Genomic DNA, 19043 nt, shown 5'->3' with positions numbered 1-19043 from the left:
ATGTATGGCCATCTATCACCTGTCAGATCTTCCACTTTTTGTTCTGCTTTCTGCTTTTCCTAGCAGCATTGCCTAGTAGCACACATTCCTACCTTAATGCATTTGGGTGTCTCCAAATGAAATGACAATGCACAATACCCAATGTAGTTGGCTGGCAGAGCACTCTTGGACAACTTTATACGACCACTTCACTAAGCTAATTTCAACTCCAAAGGTTCACCAGTCCCTAGGAGCTGCAATCTGGAAGACCTAATCTAATTAGACTTTAGAAAGACAGACTTGCAAATCCAAGTCCATGGAAGTCCAACCTTATTTGAGAGCAGGTGGCATTGACTCAGGTTGCAATCATAATGCTCCTTTCTTGGGAGTAAGCCCCCACTAAACAGCCCTGAGTAGACCAGCTTAGTATTGTTCTCAAAGCATGCCACCACAGGGAAAATAGAAGCTATTGAGCCTTCCTCTGTTTTCTATACATGAAGTCTTTTATCAATGCCATTATTATTATTATTATTATTATTATTATTATTATTATTATTATTATTATTATTATTATATTTCGATTTATTTCCTGCCTCTTCCAGAAGGCTCGAGGCGGGTGACAATGATCTTAACCCCATTAAAACCCATTAAAACCCCCATTAAAATATTAATACCAACATGGCGGCAAAGAGAAAATACCCCATCCCGCCCCATACTAATATCAGAGATAATGGAGGAGTGCAATCATATTTTCCATTCAAATCTTATCAGCTTGGGCTGTTCAACAAGCAAAGTGGAAGATGCTACCAAGTACTAAAAGGTAAACCAAGGACACAGGAGAGCATGGTGGCTTTTATTGATGGCAGTATTAACAATGGTTTTCTTCTGTATGTAAAAACTTCATCAAACTAACTTTAAAAAAAATGTCTCTGGTGGGTTTATTTCATACTCCTTCCTTGTGCCAGCCTTCTTTATCAAGTCCCACTTCTTCAGGCACAAACCCAGGCATCTTGACCACTGAGCAGAACCTGGAGAACGTTTGCCACAATGAAGAGCCTACGGGAAATAACAAAGGCAACAAGATGTGAAGGTGAACATGGAAGGTGGACAGTTCCGACACGGTAACAGAGCGTACTCCATCTCCTTTCTTGGCATGTCTTTGGAAGATTTTAAAATTTGGGAGGCTCTGTAATTTACTGTTTTGGAAGCTTCTAACATTTTAATGAAGAGGATTCCCCTGATTTCAATACTATTGTGTAATTTATTTTTTTTATTTTTTTGCTCTTTGTATCTATTGGTCAATGACTGAATTCATGAGAATGAGAATGATGATACTGCTGCAGAAATAACCAGGGTTGTCTTTAAAAAACAAAACACAGAATGCTGCTGCCTTCAATAACTTTTCTGTTTATGAGTCGAGTATAAATTTAGAATATATATTCAGCATCATGTTACTAAGAAGAGAAAGAACTAGCAACCTCTTAGTTCCTGTCCCCTAACTATATGGAAAAGCCACCTGCTTTCTCGCGGGTACCCTAGCCTTCACCATGTCAGCGGAGAGCTTGGGTCCGAGCAGCAACTCCCACGGGAAGAGAAGGCTCAGAGTGCCAGCTGCCAGGCCCCCGGGCCTCCCCCATCCTCTACTTTAATTCTGCCATGATTTATAACCAGTTCACATTCTTCATCCTTCTCTTTTTCATCCTTGTCTGCTTTTTTCCAGCACCTCCCGCTTTGACTGCTGCTGTTTCCAAAGCCTGTAGCTGACACCCCAACCGGCAATACAGTCATCTGGGCTAGGCGAGTGACAAGCTAGACAGAAAGTGAGGATGTCTTCCCGGCTCTGATTCAGACACTGTGCCTCAGTAAACTCTGGGATACGTGTCAAGGTTAACCCCAATTAAAAAGCATTCTAAGAAAAAAATAATACAGCTAGCAAATTAATGGGACCAAAACTCAGGTAGGTTCTATGTTTCTAGGCAACTGTACCAAACAAGAGAATTCCAAGTACATTCTACTAAACTACATCCTAAATTGCCTCATTAAAAATGGATCTTGCTTTCCCCACCCAAATGTTCCATGGTTATCGGCAGCATTTACCTTCCTTGCTGTCAGTTCCTAGCTCTTGGAGGCTGATAGAACTGTTGGGTGGGCCGCATCGACCGCCGTGGTTGCCCATCTCCGCCTCTACGGAACTCTAAAGTTTGTTCATAAGCTATTTCTTCTTCCTCCTGCAGGCAAACAATAGGATTTAACTGGATATACTGCTGGGGAGATGCACAAAGCAAAGGTTGTTCTGCACAAACCACAATTTAGCTCAAACAAGCTCTCAGTAAAAATGCAAGAAAGAAGGCACAAATTCACATGCGAGGTTTTCCAAAAATCAAGATAACCACAATCGTGTGGAAAGTTTTGGCTTAGAAAGAAGCAGCGGAGGACCGACCACCAGTGATTCTGGCCACAGATTTTGAACAGAAGCCTGAGTTTCCTTGAAGGGTTTATAGTTTGCTCCTCACGGCTGGGGGATGCTCGATTGAGAAGACCTTCTTTGTGGGTAGATGGCCAACACTGCCCACTCAGGAACTGTGCTGAATGTGACGGAGCCAAAGTTATTTGAGGCAAAAAAGCGGAAATGGACACAGATACACATTTAAAGGCTGACTTTCCATTTAACAATTTCAATAAAGAAATCCAGTAAACGTTTTGGCATAACCAAAATTAAAAATTGAGCAAAACCATGGTGGGTAGTTTAAAAAATGCCTTTTAGGATAAGAGCCACTACTGGGCATAAAACAGCCCACCAGTAGGACATCATATACAGAGGGAGAAAATTCCAACGAGCCAAGGTAACTCGTTGTATGGGAGACGACCAAGAAAGTCCAGAAGATCTTTGTCTGGGTTCTCCCTAAATTGATTAATTCCTCAGATTAATCAGAAGGCTCTGTGATATATATATATATATAGCCAGTTTGGTGTAGTGGTTAGGAGTGCGGACTTCTAATCTGGCATGCCAGGTTCGATTCTGCACTCTCCCACATGCAACCAGCTGGGTGACCTTGGGCTCGCCACAGCACTGATAAAACTGTTCTGACCGAGCAGTGATATCAGGGCTCTCTCAGCCTCACCCACCCCACAGGGTGTCTGTTGTGGGGAGAGGAAAGGGAAAGTGACTGTAAGCCGCTTTGAGCCTCCTTCGGGTAGGGAAAAGCGGCATATAAGAACCAACTCTTCTTCTTCTTCAGTAATCTCAGGGCTCTCTCAGCCTCACCCAGCTCACAGGGTGTCTGTTGTGGGGAGAGGAAAGGGAAGGTGACTGTAAGCCGCTTTGAGCCTCCTTCGGGTAGGGAAAAGCGGCATATAAGAACCAACTCTTCTTCTTCTTCTTCTTCTTCTTCTATATTGTATCCATGGTTCCTCTATATATTTGTGAAACAGCCTTGTGGGAGGAGCGTGACCCGGGCATCTGTGAGGGAATACGGGCCAATCAGGGTGTAGCCAGCGCAGTTGGCCGCACGCTGATTGGGCTGGCCCTAAGGCCCGCCTCCCTCACAGTGTGCCTATCATGGGGAGAGGAAGGGAAAGCAATTTTAAACTGCTTAGAGACAACTGAGGCCTGCTGGGTGACTGTGGGCCATCCCAGTTCTCTCAGAGCTCTCATCCCCACTTCTCTCATAGGGTGTCTGTTATGGGGAGAGGGAGAAAAGGCAATTTTAAACTGCTTAGAGACAACAGAGGCCTGCTGGGTGACTGTGGGCCATCCCAGTTCTCTCAGAGCTCTCAGCCCCACTTTCCTGACAGGGTGTCTGTTATGGGGAGAGGAAGGGAAGGTGATTTTAAACTGTTTAAAGACAACTAAGGCCTGCTGGGTGCTTGAAAGCTCTGGAAAGCTCCTCTGTAACCACTATGCCACAATTCCCAAAGGTCAGTCCTCTCCCACACTCAACGAACATTCCACACCACAGGTTCTTGACACCCATATCTCCACACCCATGCCCTCATTTGCCACCACGCCACCACAACCTCCCACACAACACACACATTCAACCCCATGCCCTTACAGACTGGACAACTCCTCCTCTTCCCACTGCCAAGCTCTCTCTATCTTAATCACTCTCTTCTTTTTTACCTCCCTCTCTCTTTGCTATTTCCCCCCCCTCCCCCTGCTAACACCCGTTGTATCTGCTACAACAGGCTTTAATTCTAGGATGGATGGATGGATGGATGGACGGACGGACAGACAGACAGACAGATAGATACACAGACACATACACACAGCTGTTTATTTCTCTTGCAGTTACTACAAACACTACCTGGATTTTTATTTTATTTTTTATGTTATCTATTCCATTTAATATTTCTGGTAAGGCCTTGGAGGAGGAGTGTGTCTCATACCTTAAGGATTTTATAGGCATGTTGTGTCACCGCCTCAAGGTGACACTATCGTAAGAGGTGGGATATAAATCTAAAACCAAACAAACAAACAAACAAACCCGGCTTGCCTGTCTGTCCAGTGGCCAGCCTTTTGTCCCCCACCCCCTCCTCCTTCCACTTCCTTCTGAGGCTTGGAGGCTGCAGATCCCTGCCACATGGGAGGTGCCCCTCCCAGTGAGTTCTCTGCAGCCTTTCCAGGTGCTGGGGGGAGGGAGAGGCTGTCTGCAGAGTTCTTCCACACACACACACCCCAATTTAGCGTCTGTTGTATTCCTGAATGCAATGGGCTTAGCCCCTAGTTTATTATATTTATAATCAGCCTTTCTCATTGAGATTCAAGGAGGATTACAAAATGTAAATGGATATTATCAGTACAAGGATCCATCTGATAAGCAACATGATCAGACTAGGATTGTAGGAATTTGAAACAATGCTGTCTGAACAAAGGTTAAGTGTTAAGTGTGACGTTCTAAACCATGCAGCACATGGTACTACATCAACAGAAACATAATGTATTTGCCTGGAACAATTCCAATTTCCCTTATAAAAAATGCCTTCCTGTTTTACTGAGTTTGCAAAATGCCAGGAGGGAGCCTTTCTGACTACTGTTCTTACAGTAAGTACAGGATACTGCACCCAGAAAGACAGATATGTGGGTGCATAGAAATGGAGTGAGTACATGATGTTCCCTTATTCTGAATCAGGATAGCAAAGTAGAAACATACATGGGAGGACACGTGCAAACAAGAAAAATAAAGATGTGGTTCAATAAATCCTGTAAGTTTCAGAAGAACTGATGTATTTCAACTGAGGTCAAAGAAGAAAAGTTTCTTGTCTGCAAATGTCCAAAACCTTTAATTATAATCTTCAAAAACAACCAAGACTAGTATCCTAGGCCAGTGGTCCCCAACCTTTTTATCACAACGCTTGACAATTTTACTGAGATCCGGGAGGGGGGGAGGGGAGTCTTTTGCCGAGGGACGTCGCCACCACCACCTGAGCCCCTGCTCCACCTGCTTTCCTGCCGGCACCCCTGACTTCCTGCCGCCCGCTGGGGGGCGCTGCCATCAGCAGCTGCCCAGTGCCACGCCGAGGGGGAGCCCCAGCCATGGCGGCCACTGGTGAGCCAGTGGCAGAGTGGCAGGGCAGCCCCCGAGGCAACAGCCAGGGAGGAGGACGAGGAGGAGCTGTGGGCCGGTACCGACTGATCTACGGACCGGTACAGGTCCCCGGACTGGGGGTTGGAGACTGCTGTCCTAGGCAATATCTAATACCATTGTTGGAGTGCCTCAATTGTGTAATAATAACTGTCTCAGTTATCTTTGATGATATTAAAGATTTTAAAGACAATAATTTTTTCTTCTTACTCGACTTAATGTGGACCTCCAGTTGAATCATGCTGAATCAGACCATCAGTCCATCAATGCTCCATGACTGAGCCATGGCCTCGCCGTGTGAGAAGCTGCCATCCACAGGCTTGATCCGATGACCTGTCACACTAGCAGAGCACTTTTCTCTGGTGGAAGGAAGACCCATTTCACCTCTTATCTTGTCCCGGATGGTCAAGGCTGGCCAGATCCGATCTCAGAAGCTAAGCAGGGCAGGCCCTGGTTAGTACCTGGATGGGAGACCACTGGAAGAGTCCAGAGTTGCTACACAAAGGCAGGCAAAGGCAAACCACCTCTGAATGTCGCTTGCCTTGAGAACTTTCTGGGGTCCCCATAAGTTGGCTATGGCTGGGCAACACTTTCCACTGCCACCTTTTAACTGAGCCAAGAACAACTCTGCCTTGACATTGCTAGGAGTGGGGCAGGACTTCTCCATTTTCCCATGAGGGGCTTTTTCAAGCAGTAAGCCACACATTTCGCTTGGAACTCTACCTGCACTAATAATGCTCTGGGGGCCATTATGTAATGGGAATACTGGAATGAGGCAGCCATCTTAGAAAGGTCTCGTGCATTTGCTTTTTTTAAAGCCAAGAGGAAAAGGAATGTGGCGGGAAATGAATGAATGCCAAAGTCCCTTAAACCAGTAGTCCCCAACCTTTTTATCACTGGGGACCAGTCAACACTTGACAATTTTACTGAGGCCCAGGGAGGGTAATCTTTTGCTGAGGGACACCGCCACTGCCTGAGCCCCTGCTCCACTTGCTTTCCTGCTGGCGCCCCTGACTTCCCGCCGCCCGCTGGGGATGCTGCCAGCAGCAGCTAAGCAGTGCCACGCTGAAGGGGAACCCCAGCCATGGCAGCCGCTGGAGAGGACCAAAGGTGAGCCGGAGGCAGAGTGGCAGGACAGCCCCCGAGGCAGCAGCCAGGGAGGAGGACGAGGAGGAGCCGCAGCCCGGTACCGACTGGTCCACAGACCGGTACTAGTCCCCGAACCGGGGGTCAGGGACCACTGCCTTAAACCATCAAGAGGTTACTGCAGTCAAGGGTAGGGAGCAACGGGGGGGGGGGAGTGCACCCTGTGATTGGCCCGTGGACCGGAGGGCTGGACTGGCCCGGATAGGCCTTACCCAGGAGGGCCTTACACAAATATTAGATGTAGCTAATGGTTAAAGAGAGCCTCTTGTGGCGCAGGGTGGTATGGCACCAGAAATGCTGTCTGAAGCTGTCTGCCCATGAGGCTGGGAGTTCAATCCCAGCAGCTGGCTCAAAGTTGACTCAGCCTTCCATCCTTCCGAGGTCGGTAAAATGAGTACCCAGCTTGCTGGGGGTAAACGGTCATGACTGGGGAAGGCACTGGAAAACCACCCTGTATTGAGTCTGCCATGAAAACGCTAGAGGGCGTCACCCCAAGGGTCAGACATGACTCGGTGCTAGCACAGGGGATACCTTTACCTTTACCTTTAATGGTTAAAGATGAGTTTTTGTGTGCCTGCACACTTCCTCAGAAACAATGTCATTGGATGGCAGTGATCCATTCATACTTATAGGCAAATTGTGAGAATAAATTATCATACAGCATAATGAAAATGGTTAGCAGGTCCCAGAGAGGAACAGGGGGAAACCAGCTACTTGGATTTGTTTGTATTCACTTGCGATCAAATTGCATGAGAAACATTTGGCCATAATAAATATACAAATGTATATATTAAGATAATAATGGGCAAATAGATAGTCAATGGCTGACAGTAGTTAGCTAAGATCTTGCCCTTTTGTCTTCTGCCTGCCTCCCCCCCCCCCCAGGGTCACTATCCACTTTAAAGTAGAGCATTTGGCTGTCTCTGTCCTGGGGGGGGGGGTAATATATATATTCAATGTTGTTTGGAATAGTGTGTAATGTGTATATATATATGTGTGTGTGTGTGTGTGTGTGTGTAATATAACACTATTCGAAATAACTCTGCATTATACCAGTCATAGTTACATTATAATCTACTTGTTCAAATCAATTATTCCAATTAAGAGAAAATTAAAATACAGAGGACATTAGGCTTTCCTAATGGTTTGTTTGGGGGGGTTGTTAAGAATGTACGTTAGCCTATATAGTGAGTTCAGAAACCATTGTCCCTGTTGAATCCTGGGGATTCCATTGCTTTATTGCAGCGGTTCTCAATCTTCCTAATGCTGCGACCCTTTAATACAGTTCTTCACATTGTAGTAATCCTCAACCATAAAATTAGGCAAGTGTTCTTTCACAGAAATTAAACCGAAACTGACCAATGGCGTGAAGATCCATCATTCATGACTGTATATAAACTGGGTTTTTCCCTGGGGTTTCTCAGTTCAGTTCTGCCTCTTGTCCTGCCGAGCTGCACCGCCACCTGGAGCACCTAGTGGGAGACTGTGTTGCGGGGGAGGCACAGCTGGAGCGGCTGGCAGCCGGGAGCGGTCGCCTGCAGGAGGAGCGGCAACAATGTCAGTGCCCCCCACCGGCCAAGCTGCTCGCCCTGCCATAACCCCTGTGAAAGGGTTGTTTGACCCCCCAGGTTGAGAACCACTGCTCTAATTGTAAAAACTTGAGTTTCAGCCATCTCCTTTTCCAGTCTGTTATTGAAGTTCCTTTGTGATAAAACAGCTACTTTGAGGTCATTTATTGAATCTCTTGGAAGGTTGAAGTGTTCTCCCACAGTTTTATCAGTCTTGTGATTCTTGGTGTCAAATTTGTGTCCATTTATCCTTTGGCAGAGTGTTTGTCCTGTTTGTCCTGTGTAGAGAACAGAAGGGCATTGTTTGCATTTACAATCATATAATCATAGAGTGGGAAGGGGCCACACAGGCCATCTAGTCCAACCCCCTGCTCAACGCAGGATCAGCATCCTAAGCATCCAAGAAAAGTATGTATCCAACCTTTGGTTAAAGACTGCCAGTGATGGCATATACCATGTTGGAAGATAAGCATGTGGATAAGCTTTTGATGGTGGACTTGATGTTAGAAGATAAGCTTTTGATGGTGGACTTGATGTTGTTGGGTCCAGTGATTGTGTTGTCTGGATGTATGTGACAGCAAAGCTGACATCTGGGTTTGTTGTGCCCTCTGGTACCAGTATCCATATTCAAATTAGCTGAGGAGGTGTTTGAGACTGGGCTAACCATTTTCATTAGGCTGCATGTTAATTTATTCTCACACCTATAATTTTGAACTGATTACTTCTATTCCATGATTGTATCTGAGGAAGCATGTGTGCACATGAAAACTCATACTGTAAGTAAAACTGGACTCTAAATTTGCCACTGGACTCTAAATTTGTTCTGCTGCTTCAGACCAACCAATCTGTAAAAAATCAAAAACAAAAAAACATCTAATATCTAGCTGGTAGCTACACGAATGTAATTTAAACCCACTATTGTGAGTCCTCTCCTCTGCTGCCAACAAGTGATAGCTTTTCAAATACTTCAAGAGTCGCCCTCTCTTCTCCAGGCTGAACCTTCCCAAGTCCCTCAGCCTTTTCTCATAAGGCTCTTGGTCCCCAGGACCCAGCTGAACCTCGTCACTCTCTTCTGCACCTGCTTCATTCTGTCCACACCCTTTTGGAAGTGACACCTCCAGAATGGTGTGCAGTACTCCAGGTGCAGCCTGACCAATGTGACGTACATTGGTACCAAAATGCCAGATGTCTGCAGAAAGAAACTTTACATAGGAAGCTGCTGTAACTGTGGAGACATTGTTCAGTAATGGGCAGGTATCCGTGCTTTAAAGGAATATAACTGAGCCACTTCCGTATGCTCCCTGCCACAAAAAATGCCTTTGATTTTATCCCCCCCCATTGGTAAACATATTCAATCATATTAGCATTCCAATACCCAATGTGCATGACTTGAATTTCCTTTTGCATTTGAGGAGCCATGATTTTTCTGTGCCAGAAGTCCTTTTAGGTCATCTAATGCCTTTCGATTGAAGGAGGTCAAGTGTCCTATGAGAATTAAATTAGAAAACCTTAAGGACGTGCACCCCCGAAGACACCAAAGCAGACTCAGAGCTCATCAGAGAGATGAATAAAATAGCTTTATTGGAAACCTTGAGGGAGCCACTACAGGAAGTTGACCTCAGAGAGCGAACGTTGTTGAAGACAACTCATGGATTTTCCCACCATGTCCCCCGCACCCTCCTCCCAGAGGTTTGCCCACCAAACAGGGATCTTACAGCTATGCAAAGTTATCTAACTACAAGCAAAACCATACTTCAAGCGCGCGAACAGACAGGCAAGATCGTTTTGCATTCCTTGTAAGCACCAAACAGTACCCCTCACAATGATAACAGGAACAGCAAAAAGAACAAAAATGGGCAAAGGATGATGAAAGGGAAGGGCATGTATTCTAGCAGTGGATATATGACGATTTTCCTCTTGTCACAAATGGGCTAGTCTGCCAGGGCGGCATCTTATGGGGAGATCAAACAAGAGCCATGTTGAGTCAGGTACCAGTTTCCCTATTCCCTGAGAGTCCTTGCTAGAGGTGGTAACGACAGGCAGTCCAATTTAGCATACTCTGGACCACAGTCTCCGTTTTTCACGACTGTTATATTAAGCCATGGGTCCCCAACCTTTTTCAGCCTTGCAGGGGCCTTTGGGATTCTGACACAGCACAGTGGGCACGGCCACAAAATGGACGCCGCTGGAGGCAGAATCAGACAGGCAAGCTTATCTTCAGTCACACAGCCTTGTGCTGTGGTGCCAACTGCTTCCAAAGCAACACATATAAAAATCTGCCCAGCCAATCAAATCTCGTGGCCAATAGGAAGCCTTCCTGGGATAAAGCCCCACCTCGCCTTTCCCATTTTCTAAAAATGCTTGGTGGGCCCCAGGAAAGGTGACAGCAGGTGCCATTTTGTCCAAGGGTACCACATTGGAGACCCTGTATACAGAGAAGCTACACATGATAAGAGAAAGTATAGATCTTTCTATGTGGCTCTCTAGATGTCCATGAACTACAATTCCCTTGAGCCCCCACCTGAGATAAACTAACATGCAAAATAGCAAGGGTCATTTTTTAAAAAAAACTTTACATCTCTTTTAATGTCCAGAGCAGAATGGACTTGATACAGCCGAAAGTGTCTAGAAGATTTGTCACCTTTAGACTTCTAGTAAAGGTAAAGGTAAAGGTATCCCCTGTGCAAGCACCGGGTCATGTCTGACCCTTGGGGTGATGCCCTCTAGCGTTTTCATGGCAGACTCAATACGGGGTGGTTTGCCAGTGCCTTCCCCAGTCATTACCGTTTACCCCCCAGCAAGCTGGGTACTCATTTTACCGACCTCGGAAGGATGGAAGGCTGAGTCAACCTTGAGCCGGCTACTGGGATTGAACTCCCAGCCTCATGGGCAGAGCTTTCAGACTGTATGTCTGCTGCCTTACCACTCTGCGTCACAAGAGGCTCTTTAGACTTCTAATACCTTCTAAAAAGCCAGCGTGCTATTTCGCCAGGTGTTCCATATGCAATTCTAATAGCTATTACCTAGGAATGTGAATTTAAATTTAAAATTGATTTTTTTAGGCCTCCCATTTGTTTCCTTCCTTTTATTTTAACACAGTCTCCTATAAGAAGGATTAAAAGAAGGAAAAATGACAATGGGGGGAAGAGGAGGATAAGAAAAACGGGACATAAGGGGACTGATGCTGGATGTTTCTCTCTCTTTGTGTGTTAGTCTAAATGGCCTAAAGAAGCTGATCCATTTTGAAGTTTAAACTGCACTTAAATACGACAGTACCCTCTGTCTCTCAGCAGTAGGGGAGAGGGTATTACCATCTCTTATCAACGTAAATAACTCAAACAGAATTTGTGGGATTGCTAAAGCTACCAAAAACCTGGCATTGGTTATATGGTAATTTTTGGGCTACGTTTTTGGCCACATTATCAAAGCAAAAAAGAGGATTCGTAGGACTCTGGGAAACCCATCAAGGATGACAATGAAGAGTTCTACTGGGTGCGTCTGCTCACTCTAAATGGAACTGGCCTTCACCTCATCTGAACGGACACAAAAGTGGGCTTATAGAAGATCTTGGATGAGATGATGCAGTACTTGCCAAACAGCATAAAATAGGAGGGGCTCAATCTCACCTGTCAAAAAAGGGACCCTAACAAGGGAAACTGTCTGCTCCCCACCTGTTACTAAACCCCATGGAGATGGTCTCCTCTCTGCAGCTTCAGCAAGGAGTTACTATTTGGGGGATTCAGCACTTGAGCCTAAACATTGTCCAACACAGTGGTTAAGACTCATGTACGTTCAATGTCTCTTTGAACAACTGAATGCACAGTATACAGAGAAAATGAAAGCTCGCCACAGCACTTAAGACAGAATCCAGATTTTCATTTTATGGTATCAATTATTACCTAAAAGCAGCCTAAATGTAAACTGGAGAAACTGTCCATCACATGGACCCTCGAGTTTATGATACTTCAGATTACAGCGGTTTCAGTTCTTCACCAGAGAGTGATACTACTGAAATCTTCCCTCTGAACCATATGGATTGAAGAGGAAGCTCTCTGCTGACAGCAGTTTCAGTGTGGGTCTGGTCTACTTGAATGGGAATCAGTACATCAGTGAGAAACAAAATCTGCACCCAATCTGACTAAACACGGCACGCAAAACTCAAGGTAGTATAAAGCTCATGGTGTCATGAACCCCGATTCATGCCAGCTAAGTTTCGCTTTCTCACAAACCTTTTGGTCTCTCACCAGCCGGCCCAAGCCAAGGCCATAAAACAATAAATATGTCCGCTAGCTTCTAGCCTCCCTTCCGTTTCCCAGAGGGAGTGGTTCCGTTGCTGATGTATCAATCTTACTATAAGTGTCCTTGCGGAGATAACTCAAGTCTTAACAATGTGCCAACTGCCTAGATAAGATTCCGGGCCATCTGATCGCCTGGGAATCAACCCACCTCTGCTGCCCTCTCGCTCTCCCGCCAAAATGCCTGTGTGCCCCCTCCCTTATGTGATGGGCTCTATATCTGCCCTGGTCTTCCTATTGTTCTTTGTTATTATCAAGATCTTTGCTTAGGAAGATCTTGGCTTGCTTTAGTGTTCTGTGGACTCTCTCTTTGGATTTACAACTGCCTGTTGGATCTCGGATGTGTCTTTATCACGGACTCTGCAGGCTAGGCTCAGCCTGATCCTGACACATGGCAATTAATCTCATTGCTCTATCAATGAACTGATTTTAATATCCATTGAAGTAGAGCTACGGTTGGTGGTGCATACATTGTTAAAGTAAGGCTGACTGCGTCAACAAGCAAGAGAACACTGCCCATCACTTTTACTTCTATTAAACAGCCATACGCAGTTTCAAGACCTACGAGAACACCTAATCTTGGGTCATCATTCATGCCAGCAGCTGCCATTCCTGAGATCAATATGATGGTTTTTCTACAAGCCAAGGAGAACAGAGATCAGGATCCCAGGTGGAGTAGCTAGCCTCCCAGACTGAACAAGAAGGGTTAACCAGAGGTTTGCATACTGCTACTGAGAAGATTTAGTGTGGACATCAGGAACATTCATTAGTGGTTCAGGCTACACAGAAAAATGTATGGCTCTTCCTCCATACAATTCTGCAAATACTGTTTATAATGACCAAAAGACCTTTTGACCTGAGTATCTTTTCAAATGCACCCAATAAAGGATGACAGTGTAGTCCGCTGAGAAAAATACTGCATTGATAAGGGTCGTGAGTTAGATTTGCACTTTCAGCAAGGGATGATGCTGACGAGGTGGCTTTCATGACATGATGCTCTTTCTGATACCACGTTTAATTAAATAGCACTCTTAGAATGCTACTTCTCCAATTCATGAGAGCATGAAATATTAGGGCTCTTATTTTCAAGAGGACATACCCTGCCTTCATTTATCCGCCAACAATGAGTTACAATAACAATAATTAAGTCATGGGGCATCAAGAAGGTATGTTCACAAATGCCGACCCAAACAATCGCCAAATGAGTTTATCAAAATATAGGACTTGTCAGCTAAACACCAACTTCCATTTTTATGACGAACGGTGCATATATGGTTTTCACTTCATATTGGCATTGGAACACATGCACTGGCAATGTGCGTAATCCACTCAAGTTAGATACCCAAAAGTCTGGGAGAGAGAAAATTATGAGAAATAAATTAAACAAAATATATGTATCTATTACAAAGTGCACTAAAACTCTGCTTTAAAATCATTGCCGCCTTCCACTCTTGTAGTGGCGAATATTTGAACAGAGAAGTCCTGAATCTACATAACATGACACAATTCAATAGGATAATACAATTCAATAGGATAACAGGCTTGATCCAGTAAAATAGAACCAACGTTGCAGTATCTCTAGATCAGACGTCTCAACTTTTTTACCATTAAGAAACTCCTGAAACATTCTTCAAGCTTCTAGAAACCCCAGAAGTGGTGTGATCATGCAGAATATGGTTAGGAAGCTTGCTTATTTATTTATTTATTTATTATGTGATTTCTATCCTGCCACTCCTATTCCAGTGGCTCATGGTGGGTCACAAAGTCCTCAATAAAACCCCATTAAAATGACATTCCAAATACAATAAACATGGTGAAAGCATAGCAAATAAAGCTATCGCTAGCCTCCCAAGCATAGAAAATAAAGCATAGCAAATAAAGCTATTGTTACCCGCCACGAGCCTGTAGGGAGTGGCGGGAAATAAATTGAACAATAACAACAACAATAACAACAACAACAATAATAAAACAACGATCCCCCGCCAAGCAATCTAATAACCCACTATAGGGGAGGGAAGCTCTAGCTAATAACAACCCAGGTGCTAGCACTAGCCCTGGGGAGGGGGGAGGCACAATCTTCCTCATTGCCCTGGCCTCAACCATAGATCTGGCAGAAGAGCTCTGTTTTGCAGGCCCTGCAGAAAACAGAAAGCTCCCACAGGGCCCACAGCTCACCCAGGAGCTCATTCCACCAGGTTGGGGCCAGGACCGAAAAAGCCCTGGCCCTGGCCAGGTGTGCCTCTCTAGGGCCAGGAATCACCTTCAATACCCGCAGAGCGTAAAGCCCTGCGGGGGGCACAGGGTGACAGGCAGTCCCTCAGATATGTGGGGGCCCAGACCACCAAGGGCCTTGAAGGTCAAAACCAAAACCTTGAACTTGATCCAGACTGCAACTGGCAACCAATGCTGCTGCCTCAGCATAGGCTGGATATGGGCCCTCCAAGATGTTCCTGTGAGGACCCTCGCAGCTGCATTTTGTACCAGATGCAATTTCTGGGTCAGGGAAAAGGGCAGGCCCATGTAGAACGAGTTACAGAAATCTAGCCTGGAGGTGACCGTCGCATGGATCACTGTGGCTAGGTGGTCCGGAGAACAGATGCGCGTTAACTTTTTCCCCACAGCCACCCTCTGGCTCCGGTTATGGAGAAAGGAGCGTATCCAGCTTAAAGCTGTGCCCCCTATCCTCATCCTGGCAAGGCGGTGGGCTAGCAGCTCATGGTCGACAGGATCAAATGTGGTTGACAGATCTAACAGAAGCAGCAGAGCCGGCTCACCTCGATCCAGCTGATGTGCATAACTGTGCTTGTGCCCACACAGGCCCCCTTCCCCTTCCCAGAAGAAGAAGAGTTGGTTCGTATATGCCGCTTTTCTCTACCCAAAGGATGTTCAAAGTGGCTTACAGTCGCCTTCCCATTCCTCACTCCACAACAGACACTCTGTGGGGTGGGTGAGGCTGAGAGAGCCCTGATATCACTGCTCGGTCAGAACAGCTTTATCAGGGCTGTGACTAGCCCAAGGTCACCCAGCTGGTTGCATGTGGGGGAGCGCAGAATCAAACCCAGCTCGCCTGATTAGAAGTCCGCATTCCTAACCACTACACCAAACTGGCTCTCCCACCCCCTCCAGGACCATCATTGGCCATGGGGGGGGGGGGTGACATAACCATATATGGGTATATCACCCGATATATATTTAACACATTTTTAAAATACATTAAATTAATTAACTCCTGCCCATTTGGGAAACCTCAGGGTTTCCTTCCAGGGCCATCAAGAAACCTCAGGGTTTCACAAAAAACTGTTCTTCTCTAGGTTGATAACCTTAAACTACATTAAAACAGAAACAAATGGAGTTTGGCCTCTATAGACTTCCTTGGTGGTCAAATTCTTGGGCACACACACACTGTGGCATATAAACATGTCTTCGTGCCAAGGCAGCTTGATTATCAGGCATTCAAAATATTCTACGTGGCAGAAAAATTAGGTTGTATGAAACTTTTAAGGGCACGCACCCAGGGAATGCACATTCCCTCACTCTTTACCACGGCCACCAAAACCCTTGGCGTGTGCATGCTTGAATCAACGTTTAACTAACTCTATGAAGAATGGTGCACGTATAGTTTCACACTAACAGTGGCATAGGAGCACAACCCCTTTCAATGGCAGTCTCTTAGCACTGGCCACCCAAGACACCACTTCTACCAATTCTTTTAGGCCTGAACAGTAAGTTGTTAGTAATTCTCTGGGCTCAGATCCATCAAAGCACTTCTGTGGATGGAAGGATTTCCACATGCAGAATATGACTTTTTCAACTCCACTTAGAGAGGGGGTGGAAGTCACAGTGAATGGAAATCCTTCAATCCGTGGAAACACACCTGTGGATCCAAACCATTTGGTAAACTTTTAAAATTGCATTCTAGAACATCATAGTTATTTACCAGTGCCTTGAGAATTAACATGTAAGTGTGTAGATTTCTTTACAGGAGTTGCTGAAGATTTAAGACTACCCTGAGAAAGATAGAATTATGCCAAGGGGCATCCAACAGATTTCGAAACAATCAAATCAACGGTCTCATTTTGTTAGACAGAACAAAGTTCAAGTCCGTCAGCACCTTCCAGACCAACCAAGTTTAATTCTGGGTATAAGCTTTGGTGTGCATGCACACGTCAACAGAAAGCTCATACCCATCATGAAACTTGGTTGGTCTTAAAGGTACCACTGGACAAACTTTGTTCTGTTGTTTCCTATGAACACAGTGACCCACCAGAACTTGTTTGATAGACCAGTGGTCCCCAACCTTTTTATCACCGGGGACCACTCAACGCCTTTTACTGAGGCCCGGTGGGGGGGGGTAGTTTACTCCTCTACTCTCAACCACTGCCCTGGCGCTCTCTGATCGCTATGGTAATGTTTAAACATCCCTTCAAAATAAGATACAGACATGCCACAACAATGAAGTGTGTTGTAAAGGGCTGGGGGGGGGGATGAAGTAAAGGGCCGGGGGGGGGGGAAGAAGGCGTCCTTCGGGGCCCACCTCCAATTAGTCGAGGGACCACATGTGGTCCATGGCCCACAGGTTGGGGATCGCTATGATAGACTATTGCTGGCTTCAACCTCTTCATAGAACATGTCTGCATTAGGATAAAAACTGGGACCCTCTAGCCAAGACAGATCCCCACCCCCAATGTTCACAACACATTATCTTTCACCTGTAAGACAAAAATGAACTATTTTGGAACGATTTTGCATGTTGAGATAGTAGAAAGCAATGTGGTCAGCTTGTTAGACTGCACACCGATGGTTAATCAGTAAAATAACACAACCCCAAAAAAGTTAAGGTCAAGACTGATGTTTCGTTGATATTCCTTTATTATAATTTTTTATATACAAATCATCTACAGGCACAAGCTCAGCATGCACACTGTTTCAAATACCAAATATAAAAGGGCAAGAAGCAGAGCTGGTGGTGGAAGGTGCTTGCAATTCCCTTTTCTGAAAGCAGACACAACCACCTGATGCTACTTTCCAACCCTTTCATGAGAATCTGCTTTAGATGCATCAATACACAATCATGTGTGATGCTACAGGTCAGCAGCCCCAAGTTGTTTGGCATGGTGACCCCCAACTTGGAATTTTCTTGGTATTGTGATCCATGCAGGACACACCCAAGGCTTTTTGGTACGCTATACAAACTTCTTGTGGCACAGGGTGGAATGGCAGCCAACATGCTGTCTGAAGCTCTGCCCATGAGGCTGGGAGTTCAATCCCAGCAGCCGGCTCAAGGGTGACTCAGCCTTCCATCCTTCCGAGGTCGGTAAAATGAGTACCCAGCTTGCTTGCTGGGGGGTAAACGGTAATGATTGGGGAAGGCACTGGCAAACCACCCCGTATTGAGTCTGCCATGAAAACGCTAGAGGGCGTCACCCCAAGGGTCAGACATGACCCGGTGCTTGCATGGGGGATACCTTTACCTTTACCTTACAAACTATGGCACACGTTTAGTCCAATATTCAATTTCCAGGTGTGTTTGAGAAACCAACAAACATCACAGCTGGCCCTCACTACGGACACGGAGCAAGTTTCATTCAGACTTATGCAGCCTTTGCAAATGGAGGATTACACACCAGTTTGGTGTAGTGGTTAGGAGTGCAGACTTCTAATCTGGTGAGCCGGGTTTGATTCTGCACTACCCCACATGCAGCCAGCTGGGTGACCTTGGGCTTGCCACAGCACTGATACTGACAAAGCAGTGATATCAGGGCTCTCTCAGCCTCACCCACCTCACAGGATATCTGTTGTGGGGAGAGGAAAGGGAAGGCGACTTTAAGCCGCTTTGAGCCTCCTTTGGGTAGAGAAAAGAATCAATTCTTCTTCTTCAACTTTTGACCACCATTCCTGCTTCTCCATAACTTCCTCTAATCCCTCTGAAGATTCTAAGAAACTCACTCTAGTGACCCCCTGGCCACGTTTTACTGGTGTTTGTGTTTTCAGTCCCTTCCCTAATCATCCCTATAGGTTTTGCCTTGAGATCAACTCATATATGCTGTAGAAGATGCTGCTTCCAGGGCCGGATCTTGGTTTTCAAAACATAAAAGAGAGCAACAGAAAGGGCAGGGATAGCTAGTGAGGAAGCCTGGCCTTGGAACCACTTTCAGAAGCTTTGAGACACACAAGTTGGGAAACTGCTCTAGCTAAACTGACACCCTTGAGGTTTAGCTGAGCCACACAGCTCTGGTGCATCCACAAATTCCATAGCAATAACCTGAGCTTGCTACCAGGTGCATCATTCACGGGGACGACTTCTATCATAGAACCATAGAGTTGGAAGGGGCCATGCAGGCCATCTAGTCCAACCCCCTGCTCAACACAAGATCAGCCCAAAGCATCCTAAAGCATCCAAGAAAAGGGTGTATCCAACCTTTGCTTTAAGACTGCCAGTGAGGGGGAGCTCACCACCTCCTTAGGCAGCC

At 45.7% G+C, this 19043-nt stretch overlaps 1 protein-coding gene across 2 annotated transcripts in view; it reads right to left on the bottom strand.

Annotated features, from left to right (window-relative positions):
• Positions 1-813: 813 nt before the first annotated feature.
• TDRD3 (tudor domain containing 3) overlaps positions 814-19043 on the bottom strand; it is a 139347-nt gene continuing 121117 nt past the window's right edge. The window contains exons 13-14 of one of the 2 annotated variants that reach the window (XM_077344125.1): positions 2077-2207; positions 814-1035 (exon numbers count right to left, since the gene is read on the bottom strand). In XM_077344125.1, coding sequence (XP_077200240.1) covers positions 2088-2207 — 120 coding nt within the window. In that variant the 3' untranslated portion in view covers positions 814-1035; positions 2077-2087. Of the gene's footprint in view, positions 1036-2076; positions 2208-7930; positions 8557-19043 lie in introns of those variants that run through there. The other variant, XM_077344126.1, reaches the window with a different exon arrangement.

The sequence above is a fragment of the Paroedura picta genome, chromosome 6, assembly GCF_049243985.1.
Source record: "Paroedura picta isolate Pp20150507F chromosome 6, Ppicta_v3.0, whole genome shotgun sequence".
Classification (NCBI taxonomy): Eukaryota; Metazoa; Chordata; class Lepidosauria; order Squamata; family Gekkonidae; genus Paroedura; species Paroedura picta.
The sequence above is the reverse complement of the archived record's forward strand: the minus strand, read 5'-3'. Positions and strand labels throughout refer to the sequence as shown.